This window comes from Leptodactylus fuscus, chromosome 9 (assembly GCF_031893055.1).
Source record: "Leptodactylus fuscus isolate aLepFus1 chromosome 9, aLepFus1.hap2, whole genome shotgun sequence".
In the NCBI taxonomy this organism is placed as follows: Eukaryota; Metazoa; Chordata; class Amphibia; order Anura; family Leptodactylidae; genus Leptodactylus; species Leptodactylus fuscus.
The window spans coordinates 63,228,839-63,248,460 of record NC_134273.1 but is presented as its reverse complement, the minus strand read 5'-3'; the positions used below and the strand labels follow the sequence as shown (position 1 = coordinate 63,248,460).

The window sequence follows — 19,622 nt, the reverse complement described above, 5'->3', positions numbered from 1 at the left end:
GTGCCTGGTATACGATGAAGAGACCTGAGCACTAGCCAAGTTAGCTGAGTCAGACCCTCCCCTATCTGTTATTAAAAGCCTATTCTAAAGATAGGTCATCAGAATAAATATCTTGTCAAACGCCTTTAATGCAGCTTAACAAAAAGTGCATGGAGTCGTGTTCATGACTAGAGCCTGCAGAGACTTGTGCAGATAATAATACATTGTAAAATAATAGTGAAGGTGTGCAAGGTTTGTAGATACCACCCAAGTCAGCTGCAGCTAAAACCATACTCTACATCTGACCTTTACCTGCAGACCCCCCTCCCAAACAGCTACGGTACTACCAAACTAAAAGCACATTCACAAAGCGGGCGCTCTCTGCCACTCACACAAGATAAAGGCTTCTGGGAAGTCGGGCATGTTGTTCAGGGTTGCTTGCTATAGAGGGCAGCATAACAGAGGCACTGTCTCCCTGTTTACATCCTGGGAGACAGATTTGCATATTCTTCCCATGTTCCTTTGCAGTGGAGCAACTATGGCTATAAGTCTCCACACACCTGAGAAGGTGGTCTCTCCCTAAGAATAGACGTTATCCCCACAACTCACACAGATTGTGTGTTTATACGTGTCTTCAATAAAGCACTTCACCATAAGTCACGAGGTCAAGCACAGTGTACATTTTGGGTTTACCCTTACTCCGGTAACGTGTTCCTAATTGGTCATACATTTTCATTTCTTCGCGTCCCGACTCGGGCTGTTAGAACCACTACTGCTACAATACCTGTCTCCACTCATCAGGATACATTATCCAACACCTTTTGGGATTAGCTCGGTGCAGCCATCACTTGAACTCACACAGATTAGTTCTATTAAATTTGTATCCAGGATGTATCTCAAGTGTCCGCTTTTATAGCAGCACGTACTTGCCAGTAGGAATGAGATATATCTGTAGCAAATAATAATACATGTTATTTATACAGCGCCAACATGTTCCGCACATATTCTGTACAATTGGTAGGGTTCAAGTACAGACAAAAAGATACATTACAAAGAGACAATGGGACTGAGGGCCCTGCTCGCAAGAGCTTACAATCTATGAGGTAGCAGGGCCGGCATTGCTTATACAGGGGGTCACATAATTTTGTAATAGAGGTGACTGACATTACACAAACATAAAACTTTATGAGCCGTCACCAGTCGTGTCCTTTAACATGTGGATAGTGCCTGGACATATAGAGTTGATATGGCAAATGAAAGAGTTATGTTATATTTACAGGATATTCCATACAATTCCGATAGAGGCAGGTTCCACCTCGGGGACCATTGGCTATCTGCAGGCTTTTGTCTTTTCAGTTAGGTTGGGGATCCCCCTCCCCAATCCCCATAAAGATTACTGGCAACACAGGTGAATATGGGACGGATCTCTTTGGCATTGCTAAGGAGAACTTTAGAACTTGCTTTCTGCTAAAAGAAGGTACAGTAGGTTAGTAAAGTATATTACACATATGTTCCACAAACCCCTATCTACACTATAAGGCAGGTGGATCTATTGGACCCTTCATGTCTGCATTAAGAGTTCTCCTTTAACCCCTTCACGCAAAATCACATACATGTACATGATTATGCGTGAAGGGCTGTATGGTGAGGTCTCAGGAGCTGTATAATACACCCAGCACCCGCCGCTAACAGTGAATGCCATAGCGAGGGGGAAAAAATCGAAATCACCAAATGGATGCTTTTTCTTCAACACTTTTTTTTAATTGAAAAAATGTAATAAAAAGAGATCAAACAATCAGACCTTCCTCAAAATGGTATCAATAAAAACACCATCTTGTCGAGCATTAAAGATGCCATATACAGCTCTATACATGAAAAGTTACGGGTGTCACAATAAAGCTACAACAAGAAATTTTTCTGTTTGGCAAAATTTTCCATTTTTTAAACAGTGTCATAACATTACAAATCCCATGTAAATCTGGCATCGCTGTGATCGTACGGACCCACAGAATACAGGTATCATCATTTACCCATAAGAAATTGGTGCATATGTGTTTTTTCATCCAATTCCACCTCTTTTGAATTTTTTTTTCCAGCTTGCCAGTACACTGGGCAGGATATTGAATGCCGCCATTACAAAGTACAATTTGATTCGCAAACAATAAGCCAAAACGGAAATTGGCTCAGTCCTGGAGGGGTTCAGCAAAGTGTTACTTTCTTCACTGCCTTACAGAGACTTGTAACAGCGGTGCGTTTATTACATTTGTTCTTTATGTGTTTTAGAGATCAAAACAGAAGTGCTGGATGACTGTAGGAAGGAAGGCGAATGGAAGGTAATTTCTTTATGAAAATAAAATTCTATCTTTTGCCTTTATATATCACACCAGAGTTTTTCTCATGGATTTTTTTTAGATACCTGTGAAAGATTGTGGTTTCCTGAGGCCTGCACCTCCGTACATCTAGTTTTTAAAGAAGACCTTTCACGTCCTCAGGGCACATGCGGTGTAATATACCGCTAGAAAGCCAACAGCTTTCCCGTTCTGTGCCGCCGCTGAAGAGTTATCGGTGCCATTACCGTAGTTCATTAGTGTCAGAAGGGCGTTTCAAATAGTGAGTCAGGAACACCCCTCCTCACGGTAGCGTCTATTGCGCTGTACTGTGAGAGGGGGCGTTCCTTACTGCCCAGCCATGACGCTAAGCGGTGAGGAACGCCCCCAGTACTCGTCTATGGAGGAATACTGTCAGGAGGGGAGAGGGTGTTACTCACTTCTTAGCGTCATCGCTGGGCGGTAAGGAACGCCCCCTCTCACAGTACAGCGCAATAGACGCTACCGTGAGGAGGGGCATTCCTGACTGACTGTTAGAAACGCCATTCCGACACTGATGAACTATGGTAATGGCACCGAAAACTCTTCAGCGGGATCACAGAACGGGAAAGCTGATAATACGCTGAATTCATCGCAGTGTCAGCTTTCTAGCAGTGCTCGAGGGCGTGAAAGGTCCTCTAACAATTTTTTGCATAGACACATATAAACAATATGGCAGTGATGATGAGGGATGGAACACCTCCACAATAGTATTGTTTCCATACGTCTATGTGTTCTGACAGTACTGATCAGGAACATAGTTTTTGCATAATCTATGGCTATGTTCACATCTAGATTGTCATATACATATGGGTGAAGCGTGGAAAAAGGAAATGGTAACACTGACACTATGACAAATGCATTCAGCCATCTGCAGAATAGTAGGACACCAGAGAAACTAGCCATAATATAAGTGGCCTACATAATGAGAAATATGAGAAGGACCCCACCCATAACTGTATGTAATATAATCTCATTTGGTATGTTCTGCCATCTTATTGTCTTCTTCGTTCTGCATTTGGAAAACCCCTTTTCTGATCATAGATCCTCCTAAGTCTGGCAGATCATAGGATAGTACTGCCGGGAGACCCGGTAACCAGCTGTGTTCTGTTATCTGTGTTAAAAGCCTTTCCACCATGTGAACTTACATATTCCCACGTGGACATACACTGAACATGTTTGTGCTGAGAGCGACTTAAACAAGGCGATCCACAGAGAGAGCAGACATGGCATCTATAGTTGCATCTGTGCTCATGGCGTTAAAGATGCACCTGTTCGTATAGAAGTCAGTGTTAGCAGGTTTCCCTTGCCGTGTCTATAGGCTCTATGCTTTCTCACCCCTATGTCGCGCTTCTGAGCCACAATTTTAACCTGGTATGTATTATAAGAAGGGCACTTTGTCACAGTTTGTAGCCCATTGTCTTTTTGGGCTGTCCTGTCTCTGCATGGTCACTTTTCTTCACAGGTGTTAAAGTCATCTAATAGCACAAATGTATTAATAACTTTAATAATTAATCAATTACATTGTTGCATTTTATGTGTCCCATTCAGATTCTACTCTTAGACGCATTTACAACCAAGCTGCTTACAGCATGTTGCAAGATGACAGATCTCCTTCAGGAGGGTATTACAGGTAACATGAGGCGAAATAAACACGTCTATTGTTCTGAGAATCGGTGTAGTTTTTATTCGACCTTCAGAAATATTATACTAAATAATACATTTTCTATAGTTCATATGTTTTCCATGAAATACAATCCTACATTCTTAATTCCTTTCTACATCGTGCCATACAATTGTTGCAATACTGGACAGCATGCTTCAATACAGAAGTATTAGGGCTAGTTCACACAGAGTTAACGGGCGCGCATTCTGGCACGCAAAATTATGCGTCCGTAACGACACATTGAAATGAATGTGATCTGTTTTGAGCGCTCACATTCTGACATGTGTATACCTGCCAGAATGTGCGCATGTTAACTCCGTGTGAACTAGCCATTATACAGGAGATCAAGTAATTCTATGTTCATATTACATTGTGGGACAGTGGGGAAAAAAAGTGTCAAAAATTATGCGCGCTACACATTGAAATCAATGAGAGGCTTTTTAACCCATTGATTTCAATGTGTTACGCGTGTTAAACGGAACCCATTGAAGTCAATGGGATTCTGTTATGAAGTGCTCACTCTGACACGTGTTTACGTGTCAGAATGAGCACCACGTTACTCCGTGGGAATGGGGCCTTACTCGTGCCAGAAATTTGGCATAAATTATACCGAAATCTATACCATCCCTGGCTGGTATAGTTCAGTGACTAGGTGCATCTACATGCGCTAGAATTGCTGGAGCCTCTTAGTAACTCTAGAGTCGTGCGTTTATTGGGGAATAAATGAAGACTGGAGGAAGGATCACCAGCTTTAATAAATTCCCCCACAGTTTCTCCAGGAAGCATAGAAAGTATAATTCAGACTGCTCCATACCAAGTGGCGTGGACCTGATTTAGCTGTAGGAAATTTATATTTTCACAATATTTCACAAAATTAAAAAATGTGTTTTTTTTCAATCTAGTTGTGGAAGACCTCAATAAAGAAAGACAACCAGTTGAGGATTTAAAAGCTATATATTTCATATCGCCCAACGAAAAGGTTTGTATTAATTCATCTTTTGATTCATTATCTGATTCAACTCTTGATTCAACTTCACTACCAGGCTATTTACCCTGGTTCAAGACCAGACGCATTTTTGGGGTTCCGCTCAGGTTATTCCAATAATGTTTGCATCTTTTCTGTTGCTACACAGGGCTTTATTTAATGGGGGGTTTTTTGTTTTTGGTTTTTGTTTTTTTTTTGGGGGGGGTTGTTTGTTTGTTTTTAGCATCTTTTTTCATTTTGATGTTTTTGGTTATCATTATGATTTAAAGGGGCTCTATCACCAGATTTACGGGTTATGAGCTAAAGATATGTCTGAATATCCTTTAAAAAGGCTAATCAGGTGCTGCTATTAGTTTTTAAAAAGACCCCCCACCCCGTTTCTGTTAATTACCTTGGTAATCGATATGTAAATGAGCTTAATTGTGCACAGTGGGCATGTCGGCGCGCTACTGTGCACGCTCCAGCGCCATTTTCCCATTGAGAACATTGCAAGCTGGAGCATGCGCAGTAGCACACCGTTGGGAGCGCTACTGCATACGCATGTGCGTGGGCGTCCAGAAGCTATGAAGCTAAGGAGTGCACGACACTCCTACCGTGCATGATCAAGCTCATTTACATATCGATTACCAAGGTAATTAACAAAAACGGGGGGTCTTTTTACAAACTAATAGCAGCACCTGAATAGCCTTTTTAAAGGCTATTCAGGCATATCTTTAGCTCATAACCCGTAAATCTGCTGATAGAGCCCCTTTAAAAAGAGGAAACACAGAAGTTTGACAATAAATGGCTTCAACCAACCACTAACCATTCATATTCTCTGAAAAAAGACCAAAAAAACCCTATAAATCTGCTGGGGGTATGTAAACCTTTAAGCACAGCTGTATATATCTATATATAAAGAGGTGAAAGATTTCTTTTACTGTCTATAATGCATGATTAAAATTGCATTCTGAAATTATAATCCTCACTTAGAATAGTCAGGCAGCTTAATCTATACATACACATGTTTGGTCACTGGATCTAGGGTCACAGGTAGGAGATTTAACTGTAATCTTTTATATTTCTAAGTTCAGACCTGGTTAGCCCTGGCTATGCAGCAGCATTTTGCTTATGTAAGGGTCCTAGGCCTATGTATTGCTATTAGAGTTGAGCGAGTACTGTTCGGATCAGCCGATCCGAACAGCACGCACGCATTGAAATGAATGGAAGCACCTGGTGCTTCTGGTTTGACGGCAGCCGGCCGCTTAACCCGCTGCGTGCTGGCTGCGTGCATTGACTTCAATGCGTGCGTGCTGTTCGGATCAGCTGATCCGAACAGTACTCTCTCAACTCTAATTGCTATACATCATGTCTAGTGAAGTGTCTTGTTGATGTGTCTGGTTATACTTCAGGACTTCCCACCTTTGGGTTCTTCTCTTCAATAAAACAGGAAGACTATTCTGATGTAACCCCTTCCGTGGTTGGTACAGAAGTATTGCCTTATAAATCTGTTGTAATACATATTAAAGTTCTAAAAAGTTCACGGCACCAAATGGTTAACTATAAAATAATGGGAGAACCTAAAGGTCATTTGTATAAAGTCTTGTCTTGTCTTTACTGTATTAATGAAATATCTCACTTGTACGTCAGGCAGAAAGTAAGGCAGAAAGACATCAGCAGATAATAAAGGAACGCTAAACACAGATCTTAGATCTTTTTTCCTTTTTATCTCCTCCTTTACCTTGATATTTTGGAAGGGGGGTGTTTAATTAACTTACTATAGGAGAATATTGACTGTGAAGTCTCTTTTTAGCAACTCTTTAACTGAGTATTGTCAAGGAGAATCCGTTCCATACACAAGGAGAGAAACTTATTAAGCAAGAGATGCCAGAATTTGTCCAGGGAAGTGGCATGGCCTAAGTTGCGACCGTCTGTTCTCCAAAACATGTACCAAGAACTTTTAAGCCAGCTAATAAATGGTGTATGTTAGAATAGATAGTCTTAAAGAGGTTGTCCGGGCAAAAATGTTATTTTTTAAAAAGGTGAGGTGGAAAAAATAATCATACTCAGGGGCCACACGGTGGCTCAGTGGTTAGCACTGCAGCGCTGGAGTCCTGGTGTTCAAATCGCGCCAAGGGCAAAAAACCATCTGCAAGGAGTTTGTGTGTTCTCCCCATGTTTGCATGGATTTCCATCCCATGTTCCAAAAAGACAGGGAAAAAATGTACATTGTGAGCTCTATGTGGGGCTCACAATCTACATAAAAAAAATAAAATCATACTCTCTCCCTGGTGCTCCAGTATCCTCCCAGCGCAGTCCAATCCTACTGCTTCACTTTCTTCTTAAAGTGAAATTCCTCGCCGGCTGTGACGTCTCAGGTCACTTCAGGTCACTTCTGCAGATTGGCCTTAGCAGTTACATGCGCCAGGGACTTCCACCAGAAGACAACAATGAACCATCAGGACCAGACCGCACCGGAGCACAAGGGACAGGTGAGAAGGTTTTTTTTTTTCTTTTTAAAAGAAATATAAAAAAAATTTGGGCCCAGACAACCCCTTTAACAATCTTCATATTAATGTGGTATAAGTATAGTAGATTAGAAAAGAGCAGAGTAGAATTGTGTATCAACGTGAAGAAAACCTGATCTACTTCTATCATTTACAAATGGATCATCATTCCGTTACATAGGTTCTGTGCTGCTTCTAAATAACATATGCGACTCTGTAATTCATAGGTTGCTGATCTGTGAAAGCAAAGAAAGCCATATTTTGTGACCTGATCTGTTGATATCTTATTTGCATCTGCCCTGCTGAGTACAGCTTACTTTATTAATGTACTATGTTTGTGTGGTTATTTTAGTCTGTGGACCGTGTCGTGATGGACTTCAGTCCCAAACCTTGCAAGTATAAAGCTGCCTACATCTACTTCAGTGATGGTAAGTATAGCAGGAGAAAATATCTTATAACTTGGCTGTTCTAACACCGATAGGTTTTTGGGGGTTCTAACTGAGATCATGTTTTATATTACAGTTGTCAGCAAGTGAGTGAAGTTGTAATATCTCGTATGCATTAGTAGTTGCAGTCATTCTGTAGACACCGTCATGGCTGACTTGCAGTGGATTAGTATCAGTACTGGCTGTGCGGCGGATACACAGATGCAGAACTCAACCTTTACATCCATAGTAAAAGTCTGAGACAATTCATTATAAAGGGTAGGCTCTAACTTGGAGAATCTGCAGCACCCCTGGAAAACTTCAGAAGTTTAACGGAGAGTACTTTGAAAGCTGTGTCCATGTGAGCTGTAGTGTAAATCTTTGCAGTTTTGTATTGTGCAAGCCACACTGGAAATCTTTCAAGTCTGAATCTACTTTTACATTTGGACTTTTTTTTTCCATGTTTGGTTTTCACACATGGTCATTTCAGGGTTAACACCCTGAACTGACCTTGTGTGCGGAATTGTCACAGAGTGCCAAAACATTAAACTGGAGATAACCCAAGAGATTTACTCACAAGAGCCTGCGCGTGCTTACTAGAGATGAGCGAGTGGTATTCGATCGAATACCTCGCTGCCATAGGAATCCGTGTAAGTGGCCGAACACCAAGGGGTTAAGCACAGTGAATATTCGATGCGATTAACCCCTTGGTGTTCGGCCGCTTACACGCATTCCTATGGCAGTGAGGTATTCGATCGAATACTACTCGCTCATCTCTAATGCTTATATATCCATCAGAATTTTCCTGCTACATCCCCATGTTATATAGTACACTGCAATGGAATTGTGAGTACAGTACAATTTTCAGAGCATTACCATATAGCAAGCGTCAGCTCGGGTCTTGCTTTCTATTTTATTTATGCACTTGTGCTGTTTCCAGTGTTTGGACACCATCTGTTCTGTAAACTACTGTTTTCTGATTTGTATTCACATACTTTTGTTTTTTAGTATGTCCAGACAGCCTATTCGAAAAGCTCAAAACCTGCCAGCCCAAAACTATAAAAAGATGCAAAGAGATCAATATTTCCTTTTTTCCTAAAGAGTCTCAGGTAACCCCTACAAATAAGCTTCATTCTTATTAAACCCCCTCCCGTTCATTTCTGTATATTGGCCGTAGGTAATTACTTAGACGAGCTTTCTTGTTCTTGCTAGGTGTTTCTGTTGAATGTCCCTGATGCTTTCCATCTGCTGTATAGTCCAGATAAGTCTGTGGATAAAGAATCTGCAATGCAATCCATTGCTCAGCAGATAGTAACGCTCTGTGCAACCCTGGACGAGAACCCCGGTGTCCGCTACAAGAGGTAACTTCCCGAAAGGTTTCTCCCCACTGATATACTGAACATGCTTTGTCCTGTAGTATAATACTATGAATCGCTTCATCACTATGATACATCTGTGTAGGGAACCCTTGGACAATGCAGAAGATTTAGCCAACTTGGTGGAAGAAAAACTTGTCCAGTATTACAAGATGGATGAACGAAATCAGTGTAAGGTAATGTGGTTTATATTTAATGGCATTTAAAAAAAAAAAAGAATTTGTGAATTTTATTTTTTTTGTTGTAACTGTACATTTATTTAATTTACAATCCACTAAACATATATGTGCAAAATACTTTGAAGCAAAAAGAGAAATAGATAAATGCAATAGCAATGTTGCACTGTCATAGGAGGTCCTGCAATGAGCGGTCAAAGCGAAATTATGGATATCCAAACAAACCATCTAATAATAGAGGGGGAAGCAGGAGAATGGGAGAACTAGTAGTAGGTGGGGTAGGATATTTCTTCTTGTTAGACATGTCTGTAATATATCTCATGAGATTTGAGGTTGCCTATACACATCCCAGGGGTTCCAGATCAACTTAAATTGTTCCAAGGAGTCATTGAGAGATGCAGTGAGGTGTTCCATCACACGTACATCTCTCAATCTAGCTAAGAGATCATGGAGTGGTGGGGGCAATGTTTATTTCCAATGGCTTAGCCAAGGTTTTGGCCTATGCTGGAACAACCTGGCTGCCCACTTTTTCATGTTTCTATGGGACACATTCAGCAGATTCTGGAGAAGATCTAACGGGACATTGTTGGACAGAAGATCATGTATCATTAGAGATAAGCGAGTAGTATTCGATCAAGTAGGTATTCGATCGAATACTACGGTATTCAAAATACTCATCCTCGATCGAATATTACTAGCTATTCGCAGTAAATATTCGATTCAGAACCAGCGCTGATTGGCCAAATGCTATACAGTGTATAGCATTCGGCAAATCAGTGCTGGTTCTGCAGCAGGCTCGTCCTTGCTAGTCGGGAGAGCTGGCAGCTTACTGTTACGAGGGAGCTACTTTTTCTCATAGGAATGCATTGACCAGCGTTGATTGCCCAGTGTACAGCAATCGGCCAATCAATGCTGGTTCTGCCGGAGGCTCGTCTGTGAGGAGGCGGAGTCTAAGATCAGACCACAGCAGTCTCCATTGTGGTCCGATCTTAGACTCCGCCTCCTCACAGACGAGCCTCTGGCAGAACCAGCTTTGATTGGCCGAATGCTGTACACTGGCCAATCAACGCTGGGTCAATGCATTCCTTTGACAAAAAAGTCAGCTCCCTCGTAATGGCAAGCTGCCAGCTCTCCCGACTAGCAAGGACAAGCCTGCTGCAGAACCAGTGTTGATTTGCCGCAGGCTCGTCTTTTCTAGTCGGGAGAGCTGGCAGCTTGCTATTACGAGGGAGCTTACTTTTTATCAGCGCAACTGCAAGCGCTGTGCAGTTAAAGCGCACGGACCCCATAGACTATAATGGGGTCCGTGTGCTTTAACTGCACAGCGCTCCTCCTAAACACTCTCCTCCTGCTACTCGTGGACTTGGTGACTCTCCTTTAGTCGAATAGTGGTTTTCCCTGAAATGAGCATTTTTTCCCATAGACTATAATGAGATTCGATATTCAATCGAGTAGTCGAATATTGAGGCTCTACTCGAAACGAATATCGAATCTCGAATATTTCACTGTTCACTCATCTCTATATATCATCCCTTTCACCTGTCTTCAAAATGGTTGCAGGTCCAAAAGATGTGCTGTAATGTACCCAGGTCCTGTTGACACCTCCAGCAGACTGAAGGAATGGCAGAATTTAATTTATGTAAAAGGTCATGGGCGTGATAGCAAAACATGAGAATTTTGTATTGGTTTTCTTTGTACATGGTGCAAATAGATGTTTTAGCTGCTTTAGACTAAGTCACCTGCCACAATTGCAAGGGAATATAATATTCTGCCACCTCATCTTATACTTTGAGTAGGTAGGGCCAAGGCGACTGGGTTTTGAGGAATGCAATAAATAGCTGATATGAGGCCCTTAGTGGATGTGCTCGCACAGCAGAGTCTCTCAAGAGAGGTGGAGGGGATATGTGGGTGAAGTGGAAAGTACATGACCTGTAGTGGTGGATCTGGATGTATTGGTAATGTTTGAGGTGGGAGGGAATGTTGGAGATGCAGAGTCCATGTAATAGGATATCAACATTGTCAACGGAATGAAAGACATCTGTAGTTGTCCAGATTTGTGTGATATTGGAGTGTAGACCCTCCGGGATCAAGGGATTGACGAGAGTAGGTTTTGGGGACAAGCAGTGAGACACAAGGTTAGAAGCCCTGCTTACCGTATAGCCAGGTCTCTCTCTGGAATTGTATGGAGCTCAGTATTCAGTTTTTTTTAATAGAAAAATTGAGTGCAGATATCTAATAACAAGTCATAAATCTACATGTCCATCCATATCAATATAGTAATAAAGGAGCAGGACCTATACACTGTTATGTCTAGTCAGGACATAACACGTAGATTTAAATGCAGATGCCAAAGTATTGGCATCATACAATGTTCCCTCAAACCCTGCTGTAGCCATGAAGTGTATTTGCGTGAAGGGATGTACATGTGTCTTTTCCTTGGTGCAGCTTTAGTAACAGCCGAGCCCCCTGCTTCTACAGCTACATGACTATGTATATTTTCATCCTTGCACTGTCAAGAGTGGCTCGGCAGAGGTATGAAGTCAGTAGGCAGTCAGGTAGTTAAGAAAACCCTCTCGGTAAATTTTATCTCTGAATATTTCACCCTGTTGTTGGCTTAAAAGGATATTTTTTATCTAATGCAGTCATGGCTGAGATGGGAGTACACTGCTTTAAAGAGGACCTTTCACTACCTCCACCAATTCCAGTTCTGCATCTGTTAATACATACTGCTCCACTGATTGCAGAGCAGTTGGAATTTTGTCTCTATCCCCCACCATTCTTGAGTAACAAGCGCAGTTAGTTTTGGTGACTGTAATTTCAGGTGGGCGGTATCAGGCAGGAGGCGTGACTCAGAGGTCCAATCAGAGGCAGCCGGTGTCAGAGCTCAGAATCACACCCTTCCCTGCTCCTGACAGTACAGAGATTAAATAGCATATCAGGCACCAAAACTAACAGCGTTGATTGCTCGGGAGTGGTGGGGACTAGAAAAGAAATTTCAACTGTGCCAGAATCAGTGGAGCAGCAACTATTAATTGATGTAAAGAATAGAGTTGAGCGAGTACTGTTCGGATCAGCCGATCCGAACAGCACGCACGCATTGAAATGAATGGAAGCACCTGGTGCTTCCAGTTTGACGGCAGCCGGCCGCTTAACCCCCCGCGTGCCGGCTGCGTGCATTGATTTCAATGCGTGCGTGCTGTTCAGATCGGCTGATCCGAACAGTACTCGCTCAACTCTAGTAAAGAACTGAACTTATTGGAGGTGGTAAAGGGTTCTTTTTAGTCCTGATCAAAAAGCGTGGATTTACAGAAACAGACTTATTTCCTTCTTTGGGAATTATGAAAACTACATGGAAGTGTCATGTTTGGCCACCCCAGGCAGCAAGAGACACATATTGATGATCTATAACCTCACTAGAATTTTAATAAAGGACACATTAAATTTTGCTGGCATCATTACATCTACTTGTAACATACGTCGATATAGCCCTTTGAGAGCCCTGCATGTAAGGGTGACAAAAATTGTATGATGATTTCACGTAACGTTTTCAAACTTTAATACCCGTTGTTTCCACATGCAGGAGAAGTCTCAATCTCAGTTACTTATTCTTGACCGAGGGTTTGATCCGGTGTCTACAGTTCTGCACGAACTGACTTTCCAAGCCATGATCTATGATGTTTTACCTATTGAGGATGATGTTTACAAGTAAGTGCTTCACTACCACTCACCTGTTCTTGCCAGATGTAGCGGGATTTCAGACCTTTGAGCTCGGGCTGCACAATGATTTTGGCCTCAAACCCAGTTATGTGACCATAGATACTAGATCGCCTTGCGATTCCTTCACTAATGTTGGTGAATGGAGTTTCACTGCGCCCCCTAGTGTGCTGCGACCACAACTTCTAATCACAAATCATTATTGGAAAGTCTGCACCTGATGCTGAAAATAGATATTCTTCTATATTCATAAAAGAATTTTCATAATAGATTTTATTAACCCCTTCCCGACATCCGCCGTACTGGCACGGCGCATGCCGGGCGGCCTCCATAGCTGCCGGGTGTCTACTGTTTTATACAGTAGACAACCAGCGGTAATGCCCCCTGTTGGTGCCCGAACCGATTGGGGACATTAACCCTTCTGGCGCCTCGGTCAAAGCTGACCGAGACGCCATTTTTGCTGTGATCGTTGGCACCCGGAGTAAGCTCCGGCGTCACATTGCTATGACAGCCAGGAGCCTTATGGATTTTTTTTTTTTAAAGGCGTTAAAAGGTAAATAAAACCATATAAATTTGGTATCCCCGGAATCGTCCCGAAACCTAGAATACAGATGACATGTCATTTTGGCTGCACAGTGAACGCCGTAAAACCGAACCCTGTAAGAAAGTCGCAGAAATGCACTTTTTCTTCAAATCCACCCCATTCTGAATTTTTTTCCAGCTTCCCAGTACATTATACAGAATAATTAATGGTAGCATCATGAAAAACAATTTGTCCCGCAAAGATTAAGACCTCATAAGGCTCTGGGAGTGGAGAAATAAAAAAGTTATGGGATTTAGAAGGAGGGGAGTCAAAAACGAAAATCGGAATATGCCGTCGCGGGAAGGGGTTAAACAACATATCAATGAACTACGGTAAGTAAAATGAATATTACATTTCCAAGAATAATATCCAAGAACTAAATAAGGGTGATAAATGGGACTTGGCCATAAACACGTGCTGGAGGAAAGTTCAGTCCTGTAGTGCTGACTGTGGTGTCTGTGATTCTGGGATCAAGTGACCGATAAGAGTGGCTTTAATGCTGGATCATAATGTTCACAATTTCCATTGTCATTGGTCCACAAAAGGTCTTCAGCTTCACCCCTAGAGCCATGTGCAGGGGCTTTGACAGCGACTTGTGTCTTCTGAATGCTTGTACAGAAGAGCTTGCTTGTCCATGATTTACATTCTGTTTTCTGATAGGTATAAACCAGATGGCCCCGCTTCAAAAGAGAAGGAAGGTCGCTTAGATGAGTCTGATGAAGTGTGGGTGAAGATCCGTCACAGACACATTGCTGACGTCTTAGAGTACGTACAATAGTATAATCTCTGTGCATCTATAAAGGTCTAAAGGGATTTTCCAGGACTTGTATATTGATGACCTGTCCTTAGAATAGTTCATCAATATATGATCTCAGGACCCTCACAGGTCATCTATCTGTAGAGACTGAAGCATTTGGTGCGCTCTGTGGTCTATTCACTGAATATCAAGCACAGCACCATATTTTGAGTAAGATTACATTTGAATGGGACTGAGCTGCACACAGGCCATTTAATGAATGAGCATGACATCACGGACCTGAGAATTGAAAGCATCCGACACCACTACTGCTGGACTATGGGCTCCTAGGTGTCCTGGAAACTCTTTGAAGACCGCCTGCTCTGTCACTAAAGCAGATTTGTCTTTTTTTTTTTTTTTTTTTTTTTTTTTTTTATAGATTCATTTGCTTTTAACTAGAGATAAGCGAGTACTATTCGAAACGGCCGTTTCGAATCGCACGCACCCATAAGAATGAATGGAAGAGGCTGGCACACAGACTTTGCCAGCCACTTAGCCTCCTGCGTGCTGGCTGCGTCCATTCATTCCTATGGGTGCGTGCTATTCGAAACGGGAGTTTCGAATAGCACTCCTTCATCTCTACTTTTAACCCATTTGCTTCTTTTGTTTCTGCTCTGAATTTTGTCAACCATATACTTTTTATTTTTTTATTGACTTGCCAATGTACCCCGGGACCCAACATATCAATCCATTTGATAGGTTTAGGGTTTTCTGACTCAACTGATGTCCCCGTGTGAATTGGTGGCTCAGTTGCAGAGATATCGCTGTTTTTGTCAGCGTGCAAGTAAGTTCATTGGAGTAGTGTTGCCATTGCTCCAAGAGGTAAGTAGCGATGTCTTTGTCTGCAAGCAGATGCTGCATTGCAAAGGCCTGACGTAAGATCTATAGATTAGTGTAATTACAGACTAATAACTGCAATTTCGGAATCCTAGTGATCAAGGAAAAGAGGTCATAATAGTCACCAGGAAAGGAAAAAAATTCACTCTTCACATTAGCCTTAAGGCTGTCATTCAGAATCTATGGAGGATGTGTTTTCTAAGGGATTATCCTGATTTACCAAATTGACTCATAAGCTGTCCTACAGGTTTGCTTTGGGGTTCCAGTAAATTTTACAACAGGAATAGTATTGCAAATTGCACTGTTCTTGCTGTCAAAAAATACTGGAACCTCTCAAAGAAGCTTAAAGGGATTGTCCAGGATATTTTATTGCAGAGGGAGGTCGGGGAAGGTGGAAAAAAAAACCCAGAAAACCGCAAAACATACTCTTATGTCCCCAGTGTCCCGTGTCGCTGTTCACTTCCCAAGGGAAAAGTCCCCACTGTGTGTGACATTCTATATCCTTCCCTTAGGATACTGTGGGATTTTTGGGGCTTGTTTTTTTTTTTTTGTTTTTTTTTGGGGGGGGCTTGTTTTTCTTTTCACCTTACCCCGGCCTCCTGCTGTAAAAATAAAATATCCTGGACAATGCCTTTAAAAAGGCAAATGTGTTTTGTGTTAATTGGAGCTTTATAGGGGTTTGCCAATGAAGGCAATTTCTTCACTATACACAACATAAGGAATAAGTTATAGACCAGTAGTCGCCTCATTGCTGGTACTCCTGATCACAAGAGCAGGGATCTCTTGTACCCCTTATGAATAAAGGAACAGAGCGATGGTGATGAAAGGAGCAACAGTCTCACTGCTTCTCCATTCATCTTTATGGTACTGATGGAGATACCTGAGCATTGTGCTCTGCTATATCTGGCAGTCCCATACCAATAAATAGAGTGGCAGCGTGTATCTGTATGACTATATCACTCTACTCAGGTGTACAAGAACCCCATTATTGTTACCTGTTGGAGTCCCGGCAGGTAAACACTCACTGATTCTTTATCCTATACATTGTTTCCTGGGCAAACCATTTATATAGGGACACCTCTATTTCTATCAGTTCTAATGTCTTCTATATTTATGTTACAGAGAAATCCCCAAACTTGTTAAAGAAACATCTTCAAGTAAAAAAGAAACAGAAGGAAAGGTATTTCATATAAAGAATGTCTTAAATTGTATTCATTGTTGAACTTCACTTCACTTCTGTTATGTGTTGGCTGTATGTGTGATTGATATCTGCAGCAGTATGTGGGCTTTGTACTGTCACTGTATGTGTTATGCCAATAGTGACAATGCTCTACAAGACTAACAGTGACCACATGTGGCCTATATAAGACTGAGATCAATCCAGCACAGTGATGGTGATATACATTACACAAGCATATGAACGCTACTTACAGTCCCACAAAAGACTTCACACTCTGGAAGAATAAGCCAAGCCGGCAGTAATCCTAAAAAGATTACAAAAGGAATCAGTAATGCATTTACTAGCCAAACTGCAAAGATACTGATTTTGGAAGCCGAAGCTTTCTGAGCAGATAGGGACTGACAGTGACTTCCTGTAGTCCGCCTCGGCCTCTCAGCTGCTTGAGATGGACTGGACCTAGCAGCAGAAAGTGGACAGAAGATAATGTGGCCAGAATTCACAAATAAGACTGCCAAATTTTTAGAATTATTTGCAATTGATGTCTCTTGCTATTAAATGAGAACGTTTGAAATGTTATCGACCATTTAAGAAGCTTTCTAAATAGTTCTTTCCATAAGCAATATCACTCATGGGTTTTATGGTTCCTTTTACACAGCTAAGTATCAGCAGCTTATCCAACTTTATGAAAAAAATGCCGCATATCCGAAAACAAATCAGCAAGGTAAGAAGCCATTTCTAAGTATAAATACAGCTACAGCTATATTACAAGCTTATACTGGTTTGTTACTTTTACTGACTCACCATCCAGTATTCGAGTATCATAGCATTATGCCGCAGCTTTCAGCTAGTAATTGTTCTGATGGATGACTTCAAATATTCTGTATCCAGAACATGACAATGTGTTTTGCATTTTCAGCAAGCTTTACATCTTAGTCTTGCTGAGGATTGTATGCAGAAGTTCAGAGGAAGCCTGGAGAAGCTTTGCAAGGTTGAACAAGTAAGCAAACATTTAGTATATGGGACCTCATTCCTGCTCTGTACATTTAGGGTATGAGCCAGAGGCACTTTCTATAATGTGCGGTAAATATATTATATGACTGACCTCATATTACAACAGCCAGGAAGCGAAGATCAAACTGGTACATGCTGTTTAACCATTTTGATGCTGATCTGGATTGCCATGGCAGGCCCCAGACCTGCCATTACTATGTCTATCATAGTATCACTACCCTGTTGAGGCCTAATACATTGAAGGAGTATTGCAGTGGATTGGATTGGAAATTTAAAAAACAAACAAAAAAAAAAACGTGAAATTCTTCAGTAGATGATACCTTTTTTAATGGCTAACTCATATGAGTTAGCCATTAAAAAAGGTATCATCTACTGAAGACTTTCAAGTTTTTTTTTTTTTTTTTGTTTTTTTTTTATATTTCCTACCCACTGGCTAACACGGTACAAAAACAACATTTCCCTTATACTGTATTGGAAATTATAATGTAAAATCTTAAACGTTAATTTTTTATTTTTTTTTTATTATAAATTATTAGTCTTAGGCTCAGTCCTATCTCAGAATAGCTGGACACAATGCTGGGACTTACAGGTGTTGCATCAGCCTAAAGGCAAACTATACACATATATTAAAAACATATTTAATGTTAAAAAAGGAATTTCTATTTTTTACTATCTGCTTGTCCCTCTACTAGAAGAATATAATTTTGTTCATGGAGTTTTGTTAATCCATAAGCTGCATGTAGCCAAAACTACTATTTGTCAGCAGTGCATAGAATTGAAATGGACAAAGCGTCTATTCATAGTGAGGCTGATTTTTATTTATTAGGTTTTTTTTAACCATAGTGACCAATGTTACCATCCCTGTGGTGTATAGCGTACTGTAATTCATGCTGGACCTTTGATTTTAGGATCTTGCGTTGGGTACCGATGCAGAGGGGCAGAAGGTGAAGGAACATATGCGGGTCCTGCTGCCGGTGTTGCTCAATAAAGACTCTGATAATTATGATAAAATCCGAGCTATTCTTCTGTACATCTTTGTGGAAAATGGTAGGTGACAGGGACAACGTGGTGCACTCAGTGACTATGTTATGTGAATGAAATTACAACTCAAATTGTTTGTCCATTTGGAAAAAAAAATATGTTCTACTGTAACAACGATGTGCGGACATGGGGACGTGTGGCCATTATAACCAGTCAGTGGCTGTAATGGGTTATAATGTTACTCTATGCTAAATGCACCCAGATTTTAGAGCAGTGATGGAGAAACTGAAGCCTATGTGTGGTTCTTCTTCATCCCACTGTTGTGTAGTAAAATATTTCCTCTTCAGACCTGAGGATCTGCTAGATAGGCCGCATTGCTTAACATGTGCCCAGTGCCATCTCCGGGGCTTTTTATTATGAATATTGTGCCATCCTTACAGAAGGAGTCAAGTCTTCTAAAAGGTTTTTCTTATCAGTAGGACATGCTGGCAATCTCACTAATGCCAAGATCAATAAAGGGTTAAATTTATCGTATATTTTTTATACCGGTCGTCCACACACCAAAAATTGTAATTCCCCCCCCCCCCCCTTCATTTGTATTAGGAAAATGTGTGTGCTTGGGTGGAAAAGGAGATGAGGCGTCATAACCCAACAGATAAAACTTTATTTCTAGCAAAAAACAGGCACAAATGCAGGCGGGCATCTTTACCAGTCCCACAGGGACCTCCTGTGATGTGCCAGAATTACTCCGAGGCATGCACCGCTTAATCACTTTGGTGCAACTCGTTCCATTGTGTCTTATATACTACACGGCGTATCGAGCGGTTTTATGTAGCTATAGTGTAAGATGTCTCCCTTTAGGTTGCCTTTCTAACGTTTCTCCATTTTAAGGAACAACTCAGGAAAACTTAGACCGACTTATACAACATGCCAAGATCGAGAGCGATGGTGATGTGCTGAAAAACTGGAAATACATTGGAGTACCAGTAGTTCCCAAGGTAAGATCTTATTGGCTACACATGGGAACTCCAATAACCTTTAACTGCTTTTCTTTGCCTATG

At 41.4% G+C, this 19,622-nt stretch overlaps 1 protein-coding gene across 1 annotated transcript in view; it reads left to right on the top strand.

The window, feature by feature from the left end:
- The window catches only part of STXBP3 (syntaxin binding protein 3), a 28,468-nt gene that overhangs the window by 2,838 nt on the left and 6,008 nt on the right, over positions 1-19,622 (top strand). Inside the window, exons 2-15 of the mRNA XM_075286737.1 lie at positions 2,263-2,312; positions 3,897-3,978; positions 4,914-4,990; positions 7,835-7,910; positions 8,916-9,016; positions 9,120-9,268; positions 9,369-9,459; positions 13,040-13,164; positions 14,417-14,521; positions 16,512-16,569; positions 17,225-17,290; positions 17,486-17,566; positions 18,489-18,627; positions 19,453-19,559. Coding sequence (XP_075142838.1) covers positions 2,263-2,312; positions 3,897-3,978; positions 4,914-4,990; positions 7,835-7,910; positions 8,916-9,016; positions 9,120-9,268; positions 9,369-9,459; positions 13,040-13,164; positions 14,417-14,521; positions 16,512-16,569; positions 17,225-17,290; positions 17,486-17,566; positions 18,489-18,627; positions 19,453-19,559 — 1,307 coding nt within the window. The remainder of the gene's footprint in view (positions 1-2,262; positions 2,313-3,896; positions 3,979-4,913; positions 4,991-7,834; positions 7,911-8,915; positions 9,017-9,119; positions 9,269-9,368; positions 9,460-13,039; positions 13,165-14,416; positions 14,522-16,511; positions 16,570-17,224; positions 17,291-17,485; positions 17,567-18,488; positions 18,628-19,452; positions 19,560-19,622) is intronic.